The sequence below is a fragment of the Rattus norvegicus genome, chromosome 7 (genome assembly GCF_036323735.1).
Source record: "Rattus norvegicus strain BN/NHsdMcwi chromosome 7, GRCr8, whole genome shotgun sequence".
Classification (NCBI taxonomy): Eukaryota; Metazoa; Chordata; class Mammalia; order Rodentia; family Muridae; genus Rattus; species Rattus norvegicus.
Genome location: NC_086025.1, coordinates 124922615 through 124943397, shown reverse-complemented (window position 1 = coordinate 124943397; position 20783 = coordinate 124922615). Strand labels below are relative to the sequence as shown.

Sequence of the window (20783 nt, the reverse complement as noted above, 5' to 3'; positions counted from 1 at the left end):
AAGGGAAACAAGAAAGTTCACAGGAGTCTGTGAAATGTCATCAACCATTAGATAACTATAAATCAAACCCACCAGGATGACTGTCAACACAAAGTCAGAAAATAATAAAAACGTGAGCTCAGATACAAAGAAGAAACTCTTCTATACCCATGGCCAAAAAGCAACACAGTAATTTCGGATACACAAAGACAAGGCCCGGACCCAGTGAGATCAGTCCTCAAAAAACTATCTATCCACGTACCACATCCACACAGCACCATTCTCAGGAGCCAAGTTAGGAAAATAGCCTGGGCTTCTATAGTAAGAGAAATGTGTGTGCACATACACACACACACACACACACACACACACACACACACACACACACACACACAAATCTGTCACATAGCGTGGCATTATTCAGCTCTAAAAACAGAGAGCAAAACCTTACAGGCTGTCAGAAAATATATGAGCCTGGAGATAATTATTCTACAGGAAGTAATTTTTAAATTATATAATCTCACTTATATTAAGAGGCCTTAAGGGCAATCAAATATACGGTGGAAAGGCAGTGGTGGCTATGGGCTGGAGGGGAAGAAATAGAGCACACATGGAGGAAGTTATCACATGGACATGCATCAAGGCAGCAGACCTTGGTCTTGAGCTCCCAAGTACACTACAGTGAACACAGAAATGCAAACGCACCATGCCAGCAGCCCCTGCTAAATAAGCTGATCTCAGTTCCTCCTGCCACAGCTACAAAAGGGTGAATGCCTTTACGGTATGAATGGGCAGACTAGTTTCCTTCACTGCTGTAGCCTTTTATTCTTTTCATACACCCCCCCTACCACATTAAATACACATTGAGATTTTATTTTAATAACTCAGAGTGCTAAAATTGCTGAGAGGCAAAACCAGATTTTCCCACCTGGACTCCATCCTCGCAGACTTCATTGTTCCTGCTCAAAGTGCTCGGGCAGTCATTGGAAATTTTGCTATTGGCAATGTGCTCATTAATATCTTCTTCCCCTGCAAGTCAGAGCGTTATTTCAAGAGAGTCATTTCTCTGTGCTCTATTGGTGAGCGGCATACAGTCTTGGCAAGATAAATATACTTCGATTCTAAGAGTCTCTCATTCTTTAAACGGGTGCAAATTACCAGCAAATTTATCTAAATGGGAAAATCTTTACATTTTTCTTTTAGAAAGTAATTTTCTGAGGAATAGTCTGTCAAATCTCACCTGGGACACTGTTGAAGTCGCCGCAAAGACCACAGGTTATGTACTGTCTATAAAGAGTGAGCTTTAAAAACAAAGAACATTGGTATGTTGGTAAAATCTTGATAACACCTCAAGACAGTTTTTAACCAAAACAAAGGGCAGGGGCTCCTCCCGTGCCATCTCGTGGTCAGTTGAGAGATGGGTGCCTTTCTTAAAGAAACCGTGACTGGAACTTGGAACAAGTCTGACTCCACTTGTGTTGTACCCTCGGGTAGATTTTATATCTTTTATTGAAAATGTACTTTTTTCCTCTCATAATATATCGGAATAGAGTTTCCTCTCCTTCTACTCCTCCCGTTTCTTTCCCACCTCCCCTCCCATCTAGAATCACACCCTCTGTCTCCCAATAGAAAACAAACAGACTTCTAAGGGGACATAATATAAAATATAAAAAATACTATGTTAAAACAAAAACGAGCCATTGACATGGGACGAAGCAGCAAAAGGAAAACAACGCAATAGAAGACACAGGAAACAGACAGAGGCGCAGAGACCCTCTGATTCGCACGATGGGGACTCCCATAGAAACTTTAGTTTTCCTTCACCTGCGCGTTCGCTCCGTCCTACGCCATCTGAAACAGGCTGCACGCTGAGGTACTTTGACTAACAGGCGAGAAAGTGCTCAGCACGTAAAAATCGCTCAGCAAGTCGTGCTTTATCCTTTCCCCGTGTGTTTGTTTTTATGACTAAAAACCAGAGACCTAGACCCAGAAAGTTCAAAGAAAACCACTGGTCGACTTACTGAGAGTTTGTTCTTGCCCCAGCTCAAAGACAAGATTTTTCTGCGGGTTTTGAGAACGTAGTGGTCGCCTTGCTTCTTAATGTGGATCATTTTATTGCTGAATGGCATCTGCACCCTGAAACGCATAGGAAAAAAGAGTGCAGTGTGCGCTAGCGAAGAAAACCGTACGACTGGGGACAAGGGCTTCCGGCAAACAAGGACCGCATGTATGGAGCCTTGGCGTTTGGGAAAAACAAACAGGCAGAATGTCCGTCTGTTGTCACAAAATAACCGTGAAATGATTTGAAATATTTACCAGTACAATATCAATGCCACATCAGTTTCTTAGGCCAGAGAGCAGTTAAAAACCTGTCTCTTTAAAATTTGAGTAGTTACTTCTGGGGGAAAAAAGGCCTAGGTGTTTTGATCCGTTCGATTTCTAATTTGTGGAGCTTCAAATTCGTCTTTAGCTTTCAACACATCTACAAAAAATAGCGATGTCCTAGTATCTGTTTTGCGGAGTCTACATTTCACACTAAATCTAGACACTCGGAATAATTGGGCAACAGAGCCACCGGTTGTGTTCTAGCTTGCCATAGGCACGCATTGAAACCAGACTGTCTACTTAACTTGGCTTTTTGAGCTGGTTGGTTCTGGTTCACACTCCAAAATACTCTTTAAGCCGTAGATGATCTATTCTGTGATTTACCTTTCTTCATTGACAGAAATAGTATCACGCACAACCAAGATCCCAACATCATCGATCAGGGCCTTGATTTCTTCGATGTCACCATTCTCATGCCTTTTGATCTCAACATTGAAGTCTTCTCCGGACTCAGCACAGTCTCGGCAAAAAGTGAATGTGCACTCGGACTCGAAGGAAAAGATGCGGCCATTGAGAGCTTTGTACGTGCCCTTGCCCCACGTAGCCGCTTCTCCTACACAGCAGTCGGAGCGGAAATTCACACTTGTTAACACCAATAAGCATACCTTCTAGATGCTTCTTCATCTACTTGAGTACCAAAACATCACAATAAGGTTCCATTTGCCCAGTAACTAAGTGGTTTTTTCCCCCTTTGTTTCTTTCTCATCACTACAAAACTGGCCACTTCCGGCTAAAACTGAACGCTAATAAAGCCTCTACTTTACCTTGGGAAAAAGACTATTGTGTCTAAGTTGAGGAAGAAGGGAAGGAAGCTGAAGCTTTCTCACTCATTTTTCTTTGGGGAGAGAGATTTTTTTTATCCTGTGTGAAGGCGGTACCGTTCATATCAAACGAGTTTAAGAATTAGATAAAGTATGAATGTGTATGTACACGCATATAGACTACTTCATGGGCTATACTCATGTGCAGTAGAGACAAAGAGTGTGAACTGAATGTGATGTCATTCAAACATGCAGTGGTCAACCAGACAGATGAAGGGTTTTTGTCCTGTTTCTATTTATTTTTATTTATTTATTTATTTATTTAACTTCATGTTTTAGTTCTCTCGTGAACTGTTCAAGGTTCTGGGTTGGATCTAAACCTATGAACGGCCACCTGAATTATGTTTACTTACCAGCAACTTCGTTTGCTTCTGAGTATGTGGGGGTTGCTTCTGGGACATGGGATGCTTTTTCTATTCAACACAAGATATAAATAATATTCAAATTTAAGCATACATTGATTCAAAATGTATTTCCAAGGTTATGGAATATTTAAGTGAGAAGTTAAATGTGGTTTTCCACTGGTGCGGTTCCTTATCCTGAATGTGTAAAATTGCCCTCGAGAACTGGGATTTGACAACTTCATGTGCATGACAATCCCTGGGATCTGCTCTTGTTTCTGGGGTCAAATCAGCCATTGTATGTTCTGAAATCTGTTAGGGATGATTCACTTCGATCATGCACAATCACTGACTTGCCATATCTATCATAGAGCTGTCTACCCCTCTTGAAAAATAATATATAACCAAATGATTATCAGGAGCCACAAAACAAGCAAGCCCAAGTTACAGTTTAGTCTGCCTCTCTATTTCCTAACACTAATAATAAACTTACGTGTGAACATGGAAAATGTAATTTTCCTAGGGGGAATTGTCAGGTGCCTTGAATTTCAAATCCACTTTTATAATTCTAACAACCGTTTGAGATAGATAAGTTAATTTGGTATGAAATCTCAGAGTCAGGCTTAAAACTCAGGATGATACCAATAACAAAAGTAGGAATTTCAGAAACATTTTAAATACTTTTCAGAATATGGTTATTATTTAACCACTCTCTTTACCAGGGATTAACTTAACTCAGATTGTAAGGGCATAGTCTATATTCTTAACTTACTGAGAACAGTTTAAAAATGTGTCTTAAACAATAAAGGAGGAGTACTTTTATGCTTTATTAGAATTTCCATCAAATATTAGTTTTTCTCTTAGTCATACATTTTCTTTAAGTATCCCATTGGTCCCCTAAGTCTTTTACTCAGGATGCAGTAAGAGGCTCAATATTTTAAACAGGGTGACACGGTGTTATTCTGTCCCAGTAAGTTAGTAACCAACAGAAGTTTTCAAATTTATATCTATATGAGCACGTGTGTTTTTTTTCCTTAAATACCAGAAGCCACAAATAATTTTCCTGAAAGTAAATTACCTGAAGTACTGGGTGGCCCACTCGTTTTGTGTCTAGATGAACTTGCTGTACCTGTTAACACAGAATCAGACTTAGTGGAATATAATTTTAAAAATCTGATGGGTAAACCGTAGGTACAAACTCAGCAGTCCCGATGCTTGGACCAGGAGAGGCTATAAACAAAAAGTTACAAGTTATCAGCTCAATTTCCCCTGAAGAAAAATAAAATTACATGTCATGTAAAAAGTTAACTTATTCTAGACACATTGTTTTAGAAGTTGTTAAGGGAAAGAGCAAAGAATTTTGCACGGAGGGTGAAAATTTCTTATTTCACTCTCGGTGGAACGGGTTTCCACTAAGAGCTGGTTTACCTGAGGGAGATCGTGGTGTCGAACCAAGATGTCAGTTGGACAAAGGAATCCTGCCCATAGGAACTGGGACTATGGAAGGCACTAAGCACACGAAGGGTGCCTTTACTATTGTGTCAAGACATCTGGGACCAGAGCCAAACGAAGTTGGCACATGCCCCCATCCCTAACCCAGAAGCTGCCTCCTATTGATAACTACTTGCAAATGAAAAATTACACCAAGGGAGTCTCACCGGGGCAGCTAATGACTCTTAAGAACAGGCCCCATGCCCAGCAGTAGACAGCCAAATCAGATATAAACTCAGTGGTATCTTGGGAGGTTCTGTGTCTCATAATGTTAATGCAGGGCATTTTGTTTGTTTATTTGTTTATTTATTTGTTTATTTATTCATTTATTTATATTTAACCTTACAGGTTCTTTGCCTATATATTACGGCTTCTGTGTTTATATGGAATTCCTGTGCAGGCAAATGTGTGTACTTGGTGCATTTCATGTGTACTTTCTTTGGATCTGTTTCTTCTTTGGTTCTATTATGTCCTATTATGATATATTTGTTTTTGTTTTTGTCTTTTTTTATTTTATTTTCATTCCTTCAACAGTTGTTTTCTTGCTAATCAGAGACTGGCAACAAGTGTGGATGTGACTGAGAGGAGTGTGGGAAAGAACTCGGAGGAGTAGGGGGAGGGAAAACTGTAATCACATTACTTTGTTTAAAAAATAATAATTTCAGGGGTGGGGGGAACTCTAAACATTGGGAGAAAAAAACCAAAATAGCCATGACAGAAGAAGGCATTGGGATACTACAGAGAGAGGGAGGGAGGGAGGGAAAGAGGGAGCGGGGAGGGAGGGAGGGAGGGAGGGAGGGAGGGAGAAACCCTATTTACTGAAAGTCACCTTGTTGAGGAAAATTAAAGCAGCTGTATTTCAACAGAAGGTGTACTCCCTTGACAAACCTTGCATGTCCACTGCCCTTTTCACAAGTGTCCTCCCACCTCCCTCCTCCTCCTCCTTCCCTCCCTCCCTCCCTGCTTCCATATTCACCTCTCCTTCCACACCTGCTCACCTCGCCTTTCTCCCTTCATCCCTGATCATCTCTCCCTTTCTCCCTCCACCCATGGTCACCCCCCCCTCCACCCATGCTCATCTCTCCACCTTTCACCATTCTACCCCTGCTGGAATCTACGTTGAAACACTTCTTTAAAAACTCCAAAACTACTTCATATTAACTCATCTGAGAGCACAATTATTTGGCATTTTAAAAAAAAAAAGAAGAGTCTCAGCGTCTCCACAAATGATCCAAACTCAGCTCCCAGGCTGCAAAAGACGGCAACAGAGGGGGCAGCAGAGGGCTCCTCCTGCATTGATGTCCTGCTCTTGGTGGAACAAACAAGTAGGTGCTGGGTGCTCTGGTGGTGAGTCCTCTCAACTGTTACCAAAGTCCTTGGCTGCATTATTTTGATTTGATCTCCCTCCCTCCTCTCTCTCTCTCTCTCTCTCTCTCTCTCTCTCTCTCTCTCTCTCGTGCTTTCTGAGCAGAGAACCACTTACTGTTCATTGAGTACCACCAACACCAGACTGCTGGAGGAATATCTTATATAATTTTCCACCTTCCTCCTATCAGACAGAAAAACTCACAAGTAACCGGGAGGACCTCATTCTAAGTATCCATCCAGCCATGTCTTAGAAGGTTTTCTAGGCCACACCAGAGCTACTCCAAACCTCATTGTGATGAACCAACTCTGGGATTACATTTTGAAGAGCAAACTTCACTAAGCGGTGTACCCTGGCCCCCGAATACATTGGGGTAGCTGTTTCTTTGTGTGGTGTGCTTCAGTCTCCTCCTAAACCTTTCCCAAAGCACTCCCCATTTCCCTGTTGTAGCCACGTTCGCTGAAGCTGTAAGTTTCACCCTTAGAAGACTCCATCAGTCTCTTCTCCAACTCTGCTTTAACAGCCTCCCACATTCTACATTTCAAATCCTGATTCCCATCTTTGAATGCTCACTCAATGGACTTTTGGAATGGAGCCCTCAAGATTTCCCATGGCCAGAAGAGACAAATTTAGACTCTAATGGTATTTCATGGGAGATTAAATCTCTACCTCTTATTCTAGTAAAATCTGTATCTTTATTTTCTGCAAAGTAATGGAGTATGACTTGTGTGCTCAGGAAACGTGGAGGCCCCTGGAGGCAACATAGGACAGGGAAGAGAGGTCCATCCTAGGCAGGAAGTTTATACACACATTTTTACATTTTAAAACATGTCAAGCCAGCAACATCTAGTCTACTGGAGAACTCGATCTGAATGTCCTGATGTTTTCTTCTTCCTTTCCTTTCCTTTTTCTTTCTTTTATGATATACCCATAATCACAGGATATGTAGTTTTGTATTATCATAAATGAAAAGGTGGGGAAATTTGATTTAAAAATGTCATTAAAAGAGAAATGTCCAGGGCTGAAGAGATGGTTTAGTAGCAAAGAACACTTGTTGCACTTGTAAAGGACCTGGGTTGGGTTTCCAGTGGCCACATCACAATTGCCCTTAATTCCTGTTCCCAGGGATCCAGTGCTCTCTTCTGGCCTTGAAAAACATCATCATGCATGCAGCATACACACACACAGACACACACACAGACACACACACACACACACACACACACACACACACACACACACGTACACACCTCTAAGTCTTTGAAAATAGAAATTTCTGGTGGTTAGAGTGTCTCCCTCTCTTGCTGGTCAGTTCTTCATAGAGGAAGAGATCTTGCCTTAAGTCTTCATCACTATCTTCACTTTTGACTGACTTTCTCTTTTTGTTAAGGCTTTACCAATGGTAGCTTAAGCACCATAACTTTTACATGAACATCTTCTACCTTGTCTTCACTAAGAGGGATCCCTTTGGAAGCACAGATTTGGAATTAGAGACTATGCACCTTGAAAGCTTCAAGCCTTTTTGCTTTGGCTTATCTTAATGATGAGTATGCATTGTCTGAAGGTGGGGTTTTGTGTGTACAATATTTGCAGGGTTCCAAATCAGCCCTTAAACTCGGTCTTGATCCAAATTTTTCCTAAGCCATAGAACTTGAAAACCCCTAACAAACAGGTGAATGTAAGCTTGCTAGGCCAGGATGTACCTTAGTTGTTGAGTGCTTGCCCGGTAGGCAGGAGGCCCCAGGTTCCATTCTCAATGCTATTTCACACCTTAAAAGATAGGACAAAATATCTCAACCTTAATGACTAGTTTGACCCAGTCAAACTTAAGATGACCTTAATGACTAGTTTGATGGTACACAGGTCTGACCTAAATACACAGGAAGCTAAAGAAATATAAGTCTCAAGTAGTAAGGGCTAGTCTGAGGCTATCAATTACCAGGCCAGCTCATAGAGGATAGGAATGTTTACACTGTGGCTAGTCTATGCTTTCCCGTGTCCATACTTGCTAGATGTTTAAGATACAACATCAGTGCTTTCTATGCTTAAATATATTTTCTTGGGTCTACATTAACATGGTACTATTTTTTCTAAATTGGGAAGTTTTGTAAAGATGAATAAACCAGGAATAAAACATCGAGAGAAAGAAAGGAAAATATACGTACCAAAATAGAGTTTTGAAAAGTGTTAAAGTGAAAACAGACATGGGCAGATAAGAAAAGAAAGATAGGGGGTTGGGGATTTAGCTCAGTGGTAGATCACTTGCCTACCAAGCACAAGGCCCTGGGTTTGGTCCTCAACTCTGGAAAAAAAGAAAAGAAAAAAGAAAGAAGGAAAAAAAGCCAGAGTATGAGCTATGAAGGTTTGTCTGAGGAGGAAGCATTTTATTTTAATCTGTAAAAAATTGGATGTATGTTTAAACTATTTTCAAGATTATTTTTTAAATTGTTCTAAGCTCAAACACTGCTAGAGTTTATTTTATCAGTCAGTATTCTTTAGACATTAGGAAGGAGGTTCAAAAGCAAACATCGTGGAGCCTGGATACACCTATGTCAATGTTTAAATTTGGCCTTTAAAGCCCCAGCAACGGTGGTAAAGTATAGGCAAAGTGCCAGGGAAAATGGTCACTGACACCAGAATAAGCTCGCAAGAATAAGCCCAACCTGTGACAGACTGCTGATGGAACATTTCCCGGGGCAATCAAATGGGCTCCTCAGAAAAACCCTGGGAAAATAAAGATTTTTTTAAAGGGCCAGTGCTTGGTATTGCTATAGAAAAGCAGGGTACTGAAATAGAACTTCCCTGGATGGACTTCTAAGAACCCAGGGCTTCACCCCTGCATAAAAGGGATAGCAAGGAAGGCTATCTTCGGAGACTACAGCTGCCCAATGTTTCCTGTGGAGCCTGCCTCAATCACCTGCAGCCCTTACTGAGATGCCTTGGGTAATTTTACATAGCTGCTAAAAACATCTATGGGGGGATTGTTTTCTGCCATAACAGACAACCCAGGAGAACTCATTTCTAAATTAATGTACATAGTAATCACCCTAAACCTAAAGATTTACTGAACCCTTCTCCTACGGATGTTTAGAGGAGTTACGATTATCAGCTCCGGGGTTCATTTATACAAATGAAACCTCTTGCCTTCTCCATGGCCAAATGATAAAGACCTAGTATTCACAGTCCTTACTCATAATTGAAGGGACACCTGTAGGCCACCTTTTTGATTGGACTAAAGGTGGCTGTTGGAAGCAAGGGGAATTATTAGATTCAGAAAGAACTGTGGGACTCAAGTCACATGAAAAGGGGCGGTGCGTTAAAACTATTAGAGATGGACTGAAGGAACTGAAGGGAGGGCAACCCCATAGGAAGATCATCAGTGTCAAATAACCTGGACCCCTGGAAGCTACCAGAGACTGAGCCACCAACCAAAGAGCATACACCGGCTAGTCTAAGGCCCTCAGGACATACGTAGTAGAGGACAGTCTTCTCTGGCTTCAGTGGGAAAGATGTGCCTAATTCTGTAAAGACTTAAATGCCCCAGGCGGGATATTCAAAGGGTGTGTGTGTGTGTGTGTGTGTGTGTGTGTGTGTGTGTGTGTGTGTGTGTGAAGGAGGCAGGGTGAGAAAAGAACTCTACAAGGGGAGACTGGAGCAAGGATAACATTTGGGGTAAAAATAAATAAAATAATAATAAAAAGAGAAATGAACTGCAAAAAGAAAGAAAACTTAAATTCTCAATAATAAATAATGTTAACCATAGTTTTGAAAAAGAAAAAAAAACTATTCTGACCACATGTCATGGCCTGTCCAATATGTAGTAACTTAGAAGTTGAGAATAAACTGACTTTGCTTAATCTCCTACAAACATGTATATTCCAGGGGGCAGGGGTGATTATTTTATAGTTTTGTTTATTTTTGTCTTTGTTTTCTCAAACACCTCTTAAAGGATGTAAATATTTCTGAGTAGACAGAGGCTTAGCCTACTGGAACTAAAATAAGTCAGTGAGGTGTCCTCTATAACACAATCTTCCCCTCTGAGTCTCCAGAGCCCCAGAAACATTCTGAGGGTAACATGGCTATACTAGGGAACTGCTAGAAGACATTATTCTGTTTTTCTTTAAACAGGAGGAAAGACATCTTGACTTTTTAAACATAAAGCTAAGTCCCATTTCCAAATCTGTCAGCATCTGGTAACCTGACTTTAAGTTCTAAGTTGCTTCAGTATTTTTCTTTTAGGGATTGTTCTTCTAATCATATTATAGTCATCTCCTCTGGCCCCATTACCGGCTATTCAACCACTGAATTCTTTCCTGACATTGTTCTTTTCTGTCTAACTATATTCTCAGTACATAGCCACGTTTAAGTTTTAAGCTTTCACTTTCTCTTTTATTTGATTGCAACAAGCCAGGTTTACCTTGAAAAGAATTCCCTTTTAGACTAGGCATAGCAGTATTTGAAAGACACTAATGAAGAAGCCTACTGGGTGTACAAATTTCATCTGCTTCTACTGTTTCTGGTCCAGGGTGACTGTTTTATATAGATCATGCCTGACAGTACCAACTTACTTAGGATGAGTAACAAAAGTCTTTTGTCTTTTAAGCAGCTTCAAAGTTTGATGTTTATGGCCGACAAATGTTACTGATTGCCAAACATTTTTCGTTATCAGGTTCACTCCTAAACAGGAATTGTGGCTAAGCCTCAATAAAATTAGTCTCCTAAATAGTATGCCAAGGTATACCAGATGACCAGGAAGGACATCTTCAGATTTAAGATGATGACACGTAGGTCTCCCCTGTGAAACGGCAGCTCTGTCAACCAACTCCCCTTTGTTTGGAGCAAGTGGGTTACTCACTTGATGAGTGTGGAAACTTTGCCCAACCCTTAGCATGGATCCCTGCCACAAAAATTAATTCACTGGCCTAGTAAAGAAACTGTATTTCTTTACTGAGCAGACATGGAGAATTGGAATCATGTGAGTTGCTCCTGTTTTCTCTAAGTGGTTTTTGTGGAAGCAATCTCCGAGCAAGGTTTGCCCCAGGGTGGATTGGTGAGAGAGTTGTACATTAGGATTCCTTTGGGCATAAGGAAAGATCACCGGATAAAGACCTGAAGGTCTTCTCGTTTTTCAACAGAGTTGGACAATATGGTCTATTTGACGGTATGAACATTTAGCTTCCATTCTTTATTGCTCAGCAAGAGTTTGTGGATGTTATATGACAAACAGGACCTCTAACTGCAGGGACAAAAATAAACAGACCAAAGTCTCCTAACTTTGGAGCCCAAGGTCTCTCTCACTCCTAACCTCAGAGGTTAAACTGCAGAGCACAGCGCTCCTACAAAGGAGGGGGCCTTGATCTTCTCACCACAACACAACCGAATCCCTGCTATGATTGTGGTGGAGCTCTGTCTGTCTACACATAGCACCTTATGCAGAGTGTCCTAGTAGCCCTAGATAAACACATTCAAAGCCAGCCTTTTCAATGGATCTTTAGATCTTAATAGTTTTCTAGCAATATGTTCTCAGTCAACTCAGAGTAGACAAAGATCTTTCAATTTTGAGTGCTATTTTCAGGATTAAACATAATGATCGGTTTAAGGTATTTTTTTTTATTCTGTTGTCATGTCTCCCCTAGAAGAAAAGTGTCAACACTTTTGACCCCTGCACAGGTAGCATCTATAAATGATATAATACAGCCTTAGAAAGCTTCAGGAAGTTGAACTTCTGTCATCCACAAAACTTAGAGGAAAGTAGAAAAGTTTGAAAGAAATGAAGGCAGAATGGGGTAAGAGGGCGAGTTAAGGGGACAACGAAAAGGAAAGAAGCCAACACCTTCTGTTTGTTGAACACAGATACCCTCTTAGAACCAAGATTATAAACCAGTATATAGCATGTTATAGCCCAACATATGCTGTAAATTCCTTAGGCACATCTGCAATCCTAACCAATATGCCTTTACATACCCTTATGTCACTTACTAAAGAAATTCATAGACAAAAAACAATTTTTCCAAGGTATTTTACATAAACTTTGAAGTCTTTTAACACAGTACTTTTAAAGGCATGAAAATAATACAGATATAAAGAGGTATTGATAGATTGATCAATCAACAGAGAGAAATAGATAATGATAGGAAGAGACAGATGGTAGGTAGGTAGGTAGATAGATAGATAGATAGATAGATAGATAGATAGATAGATAGATAGATAAACAGACCTACTTCAATATCACCCTCTATGAAGATCATTTCACTCTCAACTGTGTACTCTTTCCAGAAATGATCCATTCCCCATTAATGACCACATTAAAAATATATATTAAAACTTGTTCTTTTTAAAAAAATGGATGTTTTGGGTTTCTTTTAATTTAAAGATTGATTGGTCAACTGATTCATTCATTCAGATATACACATGCACAAACAGATGCATAAGTATATGTGCCCGAGTATGGAACTGACTGCTGTGCCTGGAGGCCAGAAGGCTCTAGGTCTCTGCTTCTGTCCTTCTCTCTTTCTCTGAGGCAGTTCGTGAGCCCAGGACTTCATCTTGATCAGCTACACAGGAAGGCAGCAGGACACAGAGACCCTCCTGTCTCTTGTCTCCTGGCTCTTCTAAGCCCTCAGAGGTAGAATTAGAGGTGTTTGAGAGCGATCTGGCTTGCTGTGTGAGTACTGGGGTGCAAGCCTCAGTCCTCATGGTTGTGCAGCAAGTGCTCTTTCCAACTGATCTATGCATCTGTTCCTTTCATTTGTTCGTTTGGTTGGTTGGTTGGTTGGTTGGTTGGTTGGCTGTTGTTAGTTCTAGTATTTTTTCTTTGCTTGGTTTTATTTTTTTTATTAGATATATTTCTTTATTTACATTTCAAATGTTATTCCCTTTCCTGGTTTCCTGTCCATAAGCCCCCCTCTCCTCCCCCTCACCCATATGGGTGTTCCCTCCATCCACCCCCCTACCCCTCCCCTGAGGGTTCAACCTTGGCAGGACCAAGGCCTTCTGCTTCCACTGGTGCCCCAACAAGGCTATTCTCTGCTACATATGCAATTGGAGCCCTGGGTCAGTCCATGTATAGTCTTTGGGTAGTGGTTTAGTCCCCAGAAGCTCTGGTGGCTTGGCATTGTTGTTCTTTTTTTTTTTTTTTTATTAACTTGAGTATTTCTTATATACATTTCAAGTGTTATTCCCTTTCCCGGTTTCCGGGCAAACATCCCCCTCCCCCCTCCCCTTCCTTATGGGTGTTCCCCTCCCAACCCTCCCCCCATTGCCGCCCTCCCCCCATAGTCTAGTTCACTGGGGGTTCAGTCTTAGCAGGACCCAGGGCTTCCCCTTCCACTGGTGCTCTTACTAGGATATTCATTGCTACCTATGAGGTCAGAGTCCAGGGTCAGTCCATGTATAGTCTTTAGGTAGTGGCTTAGTCCCTGGAAGCTCTGGTTGCTTGACATTGTTGTACTTTTGGGGTCTCGAGCCTCTTCAAGCTCTTCCAGTTCTTTCTCTGATTCCTTCAACGGGGGACCTATTCTCAGTTCAGTGGTTTGCTGCTGGCATTCGCCTCTGTATTTGCTGTATTCTGGCTGTGTCTCTCAGGAGCGATCTACATCCGGCTCCTGTCGGTCTGCACTTCTTTGCTTCATCCATCTTGTCTAATTGGGTGGCTGTATATGTATGGGCCACATGTGGGGCAGGCTCCGAATGGGTGTTCCTTCAGTCTCTGTTTTAATCTTTGCCTCTCCCTTCCCTGCCATTGTTGTTCTTATGGGGTTGCAAGCCCCTTCAGCTCTTTCAATCCTTCCTCTAATTCCTCCAAAGGGGGTTCTGTTCTCAGTTCAGTGGTTTGCTGCTAGCATTGATCTCTGTATTGGACATGCCCTGGATGTGTCTCTCAGGAGAGATCTATATCCGGTCCCTTTCAGCATGTACATTTTAGCTTCATCAATCTTATCTAGTTTTGGTGGCTGTATATACATGGGCCACATGTGGGGCAGGCTCTGAATGGCCATTCCTTCAGTCGCTGCTCTAAACTTTGCCTCCATATCCCCTCCTATGGATATTTTTCGCCTTTTAAAAAGGAGTGGGAGCATCACATTTTGGTCATCCTTCTTCTTGAACTTCCTGTGGTCTGTGAATTGCATCTTGGGTAATTCGAGCTTTTGAGCTAATATTCACTTATCAATAAGTGCACCTCCACAACAAACCAGATACACTCAAACTAATAGAAAAAAAGTGGGGAGGAGTCTCAAACGCATGGGCACTGGGGAAATTTTCCTAAACAAAACACCTATGGCTTATGCTCTAAGATCAAGAATCGACAAATGAGACCTCAGAAAACTGCAAAGCTTCTGTAAAGCAAAGGACACTGTCATTAGGACAAAATGGCAACCAACAGATTGGGAAAAGAACTTTACCAATCCTACATCTGATAGAGGGCTAATACCCAAAATATACAAAGAACTCAAGAAGTTAGACTACAGAGAGCCAAATAAACCTATTAAAAAATAGGGTACAGAGCTAAACAAAACAGTCTCAGCTGAGGAATATCAAATGGCCAAAAAGCACCTAAAGAAATGTTCAACATCCTTAGTCATCAGGGAAATGCAAATCAAAACAACCCTGAGATTCCACCTCACACCAGTCAGAATGGCTAAGTTAAAAAAACTCAGGTGACAGCAGATGCTGGTGAGGATGTGGAGAAAGAGGAACACTCCTGCATTGTTGGTGGGATTGCAGACTGGTACAACCATTCTGGAAATCAGTCTGGAGGTTCCTCAGAAAATTGGACATTGAACTGCCTGAGGAACGAGCTATACCTCTCTTGGGTATATACCCAAAAGATGCCTCAACATATAAAAGAGACACGTGCTCCACTATGTTCATCGCAGCCTTATTTATAATAGCCAGAAGCTGGAAAGAACCCAGATGCCCTTCAACAGAGGAATGGATACAGAAAATGTGGTACATCTACACAATGGAGTATTACTCAGCTATCAAAAACAATGACTTTATGAAATTCATAGGAAAATGGAATGAACTAGAAAATATCATCCTGAGTGAGCTAACCCAAGCACAGAAAAACACACTTGGTATGCACTCATTAAAACTTGTTCTTACTAAACTCTAACTTTTCTTTACAAAAAAAGAGAGATACTAATTCACAACACACATCTCAACAACAACAAAAAATGAAGCCTGACTCTCTGAACTCATGGCAACAAATAGGGAGTGCAAAACTCAGTGTCTCTTGAGTACTTCCAGGAAATGGCAATTGAATAAAATCAGCAACAAAGGATAATATTTTCAATTTTATTAGTTTGAAATATGTGATGGCTATAAAATTTTATACCCAAAGATGAAGAGCAACTAAAATACAACAACTTTATCACTATACGACAAAGCCATTTTTTTTTTAGCAGATTAATAGTCAATCCTGAGAGAAAGTCAACCTTATTACAAAATGACATTATCATTTGATTAGGTTTCTCACTGCAGTCATATATTGAGCCTAATATCCTGTTCCAATGAATAGTAAATTTTTTCTGAATGCTCATTCCAGAAGGTGTAAGGGGCCTTTTTCTTTACTAATTCCCAAGAGTGAAAGTTATCAAATTGAATGAGCAGTCACAAATATTATCTTAACAATTTGTAGAATTCCTATGATATTGCAAAAACAGATGAACATGGCTATGCCTCTCCAAAACATATCTGCAAAAATCGCCCAGCCAATCAACTCTACATCCAGGATATAAAGATTGAGCCAAACACTAACCACTGTAGCAGAGTCCAAATCACTTTAGAAAGAAGACAAATAAGGAAACAGACAACAGCCCTGGCTCTTTACATGCCAGTGGAAGATAAAAGACTTCTACCTGATCATAACTAAGTAGATAATCATTCCAAAGCCTGAGTTGATTGCAAATTATGAATATGAATGCTAATTATTTTCATCATTGCTTTAAAAGTAGATTTCAAAAATTATTTTCCAAATGAGAAATGACTCTAAATATCTAAGCCACAGAAGAAGCTCCAGATACGGTCTTGCCAGCACAGGTAACTCTGCCACTACCACCAAGGTCAGCAGATTCATTTTGGTCAGAAGGTCCAGCACCGATAGAAACATTACTTCTTACACTACTTCCAGACCCAGAAGACAAATTATGGCTCCCTGAGGGAAAATCAAACATGATTACAACAATTATGAAGGAAGATATTTGCTGGGACATTTTAGGAATGGAATGCAGGTCGAGATACCTGAGTCACTCGTATTTCCAGTATCCAAGCTTCCAGCACCAAAAAAGTCACTGTTATTCTCTCCATCCCTCTCATCTCCATTAAACCTAGGTACTTGTTTATCCTCCAGATTCCCATCATCTCCTGAATCTGTGGAGACGACAGCTGAGGAACTTGGCCCACTTACTTTATTGGAGTCACCTGGCAAAGGCAAAATAACAATCACAAGGATGACATTGACTATGCATTCTTCTTCATGTCTATTCTGTGTGGGGACCAGGATGATCACACTTAGATTATTAGAGATCCTAGGACAGCTAGAGATCTTATAACTGTGTCAGCCTTTTCACTCAAAGTCTACACCACCATGACCCAGGACCAAAAGAGTTCATTTTAACCAAAATGACTCCAAACGACAACAACAACATTTACTTTTCATTTCTCTGTTGACGAATCATCACTAAACCAAAGAGATTCAAATTGCGAATCTGAATTTCATCTCAACTTTCCTTTCATTTTGTAATACGTCCATAACCATACAATGAGAACATGTGTTTCCTCCATAGGACATGTAAAACAAATATGAGTTTTAGGCAGGATATCCATACAAAGAAGTGCAGGACAGAATACCTGAACCACTCAGATTTTCTTCATTGGAGATTGCAGACTCTGTAGACAGACCACTAGTGTCTACAGTCTTGTCATTTCTACCAGAAGCAGGTGCTGGTTGATCCTGCAGCATGAGACCATTGCCTAAATTTGTGGAGAGTTCAGGGGATGAGAGGAGACTCAGGTTATGTGCATGGAATTCTTTCTTCCATTGACAGTTCAGCCAGACTATTACACAGTTGTTGGTAGACTATATTTGGCAAAATGATCAAAAGATACATCCTGATAAAATATCTGACAAGAAACATCCAGGTTTTAGCTTATAAGAAAAATCTTCCACATTCACAACAATCAATTTAGACCATTGACCAACCAAAACAATGTCCTGCACTATACCAATTCTCTGCCAAAACATCAGACCCTACAACTGGAAAAGAACCAAACCAAACAAACTGAAAGAAACCAAACCAAAACAAAACACAGCAGCTACTAATAAAGCAAGGATTTGGAAGTTCAGCATTCACAGCGGTCTGTTTCGAATACTGAGAAGAACACGGCCTGGCAGAAGGAGTATGCCCTAGCCACATCCCTGAAAGTCATCCGTCCAATTACAGAATTCAAGGCTGGGTAACAGAATTCCTTTCATTAAACGCTCTGCACGTAATCCCTTCTTCCACTCACAGTTCAGACAGGCTATGTCAGTGTTGTTGGCAGATTGTACTTGGCAAAGTTGATCCAAAGACCTCTCCTCATAAAATACTTGACAAGAGATATCCAGATTTAATCTTGTCAGAGAAATCTTCTTCCATGGTCAGTAAGATCAATGTCACTCATGGGCTTGACCTATACCATTGACCAACCACAACACTGTCCTGAACTTTCCCAGTTCTCTACCGAGACACCCAGATTCTACAACTGGGGTAAAATATGATACAAAACATAAAAGGACAGCTGACAATAAAATAGAGATTGGGAAGTTCTGCTTTCAGTGCCACGTGGGGGACTCTTCACTACACGAGACACTGGCAGCAGTGCTTGTCTGTCCAAGTAGCTCTGTGAAGGCCTCTATGAATTTCTTTTTTTCATTCCCTCTTCAAGAGGCTTGACAACTGGAGAGGCTAAGATGATATTTTCAGAATATTGGTCAATCTTTCAATATTCATTCTTAGTTTCCAACAAATAAGCAATCTGCTCCTAACCAACTGTCCAACCATAATCTATACCTTTTAGGCCATGGTTCTTTGTTCTCACAAACACTGACTTGACAAAATGTACAGCTATCACACTACATGCTATGTCCTTTTATCATGTGCTTTTCTCACAGCAAGAACTTCAAACGGAAATTGCAAGTTCCAATTTAGCTCAGCCCTTCCTTCAGCAATGACCAAGTAAAATACACTGAATTCCATCTCACTCAGACAAATGCAATCATCTAAACTACTGACTGCATTTGCATCTCACTGGTTCTCACTGCTGAGGCAGATTGTCAGACCCTCTGTACGCGTCTCTTCTTCCAAAACTACATTGGCACGTTCCCTTGTCTGTCTCTTCATCTTAAGGATGTATCCTGATTAATTCTGGATTGACCATCTAAGACAGTAAAACTTCAATAACATCACCTCAAAGATTTAGGACTATGGGGAGAAATATCAACACTCTAGTGACTGTAACTGAATTATGGAGATCCATTCAATTCATGGTTACTGATTAGTCCCCACTAAACCAAAGTAATCCAAAGTTCAAATCTGAATTTAATTTCCACCTCGTTTTCATTTTCTAGCATATCCACAATCATACGATGAGAGTATGTGTTTCCTCCATAGGAATTTTGAAGCACAATAAATGTTATAGTCAGGATATCCACTTAAAGAAATGCATGTCGAGATACCTCCTTTACTGGAGGTTGCAGAGACTGTAGACGAACTGCTGGTGTCTACGTTCTGATTTTGTCTACCAGTGGGAGCCTGGACTACGGCCTCATTTCCTGACTCTGAGGAGAGCCGATTTGATGGTTGCTCCCTCAACCCACTTCTTCCACTTGAGGTTCTTGGGAAAGGGAAAATCAAAACCATAGCAATGATTCAAATACGCATCAGTTTTCAGATCCTTGCTGTGAATACGCATCAGTCTTCAGATCCTCGCTGTGAATACGCATCAGTCTTCAGATCCTCGCTGTGTGGGGACATGTTTGTTTGTAGTGTGATTACTGGAGACCATGGGTTATCAAGAGCCCTTTGAATTGCCTGGTCCAGTTGTTCAAGGTCTATACAAACTAAGACAATCTGTCCATCTGACCCTTTCTAATGGCAATACTGTGAATATCCCGGATAAAGATAAGATGACTTGAATGTGTTTCAAATCCTCAGGACCACACAACTTACCAGAGTTTGTATGCCCTAGTCTCATTACTGAGTGTCATTACACTAAAATTCCAAAAGAATTCGGTCTTGCCCTTGGTCCTTTCCCCAAATTTTTATTTTGCCTATTCTCTGCACATAATCCCTTCTTTCACTCATAGTTCAATCAGACTATTAAAGATTGTTGACAGCCTATATTATGTATAGGTGGTCATAACACCTGATTATGAATTATCTGACATGAAACATGCCCAGACTCTTCATTGTTAGAGAATTCTTTCTCCATATTCACTACGAATGTTGACCCAGATTGATAACTAACCCCATCTCTGTCCTTCATTTTAGTAGTCCTCTATGAAGGCACATAGGCTTTACAAGTGGTGAATAACACAATGGCTAATACAGGAAATATGGAAGTGTGACAAATTCAGCTTTGACTGCTACATACTACCTGAGCCACTGGTATTGGTCCTTGGTTTTTGAAATAAACTTCTCAAATAATTTATTAATTTGCAATGTTCTTTGTTCATGCTATATGGCTGTCAGCTATAGAAGGGGAAATGACTTTCATCAAAAAATATTTAATTCTGTATTCTGACAAATTAAAAGTCACCCCTGACCATAGGATACTATATCAGCTACCGCCTTTTAGACAACGTGTCTCTTTTCTCACAAATGCTAACTTTACAGAAAGTTCAGTATCTAAACTAAATCTAGCCTTGCTTTTTTCTTTCTTCTCACGCAAAACAGAACAGGGTGATCTCTGTAAGTAAAACTACTGGATCCGTCCCTGTTTCTTTCCTTTCCCTCAAGAGAGAAGAGCAAGGTGGCCTCTCTGAGAAAAATCAAACAGATTAATTTATTCCCCAGATCATATGACACAATATCTAAGTTTCAAAAGATCCTAGGTGAGACAATATCAATGATCTACACTTGCCCTGAATCCAGATAGCCACAGAATGTCCAGTATAGGCTATACTCAGAGGACATAATTTAACAATATTTGCAAGTTCAAGTTTCACTCTACGCTTCTCTCGGCAATAGCCATATCACACAACTTGGAATGTTTTGTTTTCAGCAAAACACAAGGCTCTAAAATCCTGAGTGCATCTAAATCTCGCCGTTCTGTACTGCTGAGGTAAACTGCTTGATCCACTGCCAACGTCGCTTCTCCTTCTGAGACCAAACTTAAACTTAACTTTCCATCAAAGTC

General features: G+C 40.6%; 2 protein-coding genes and 1 long non-coding RNA gene across 5 annotated transcripts in view; 1 reads left to right on the top strand and 2 right to left on the bottom strand.

Moving 5' to 3' along the window:
• Muc19 (mucin 19, oligomeric) overlaps window positions 1-20783 on the bottom strand; it is a 121159-nt gene that overhangs the window by 75185 nt on the left and 25191 nt on the right. Inside the window, exons 2-7 of the mRNA NM_001309489.2 lie at window positions 4605-4655; window positions 3539-3598; window positions 2689-2917; window positions 2001-2115; window positions 1220-1280; window positions 908-1008 (exon numbers count right to left, since the gene is read on the bottom strand). Of these exons, the coding sequence (NP_001296418.2) occupies window positions 908-1008; window positions 1220-1280; window positions 2001-2115; window positions 2689-2917; window positions 3539-3598; window positions 4605-4655 (617 nt within the window). The remainder of the gene's footprint in view (window positions 1-907; window positions 1009-1219; window positions 1281-2000; window positions 2116-2688; window positions 2918-3538; window positions 3599-4604; window positions 4656-20783) is intronic.
• LOC108351530 (uncharacterized) overlaps window positions 1-20783 on the top strand; it is a 70512-nt gene that overhangs the window by 46957 nt on the left and 2772 nt on the right. The gene's annotated exons all lie outside the window — the stretch shown is intronic.
• Smgc (submandibular gland protein C) overlaps window positions 15668-20783 on the bottom strand; it is a 30307-nt gene continuing 25191 nt past the window's right edge. The window contains exons 15-17 of the mRNA NM_001004449.2: window positions 17235-17357; window positions 16626-16805; window positions 15668-16539 (exon numbers count right to left, since the gene is read on the bottom strand). Coding sequence (NP_001004449.2) covers window positions 16382-16539; window positions 16626-16805; window positions 17235-17357 — 461 coding nt within the window. The 3' untranslated portion in view covers window positions 15668-16381. The remainder of the gene's footprint in view (window positions 16540-16625; window positions 16806-17234; window positions 17358-20783) is intronic.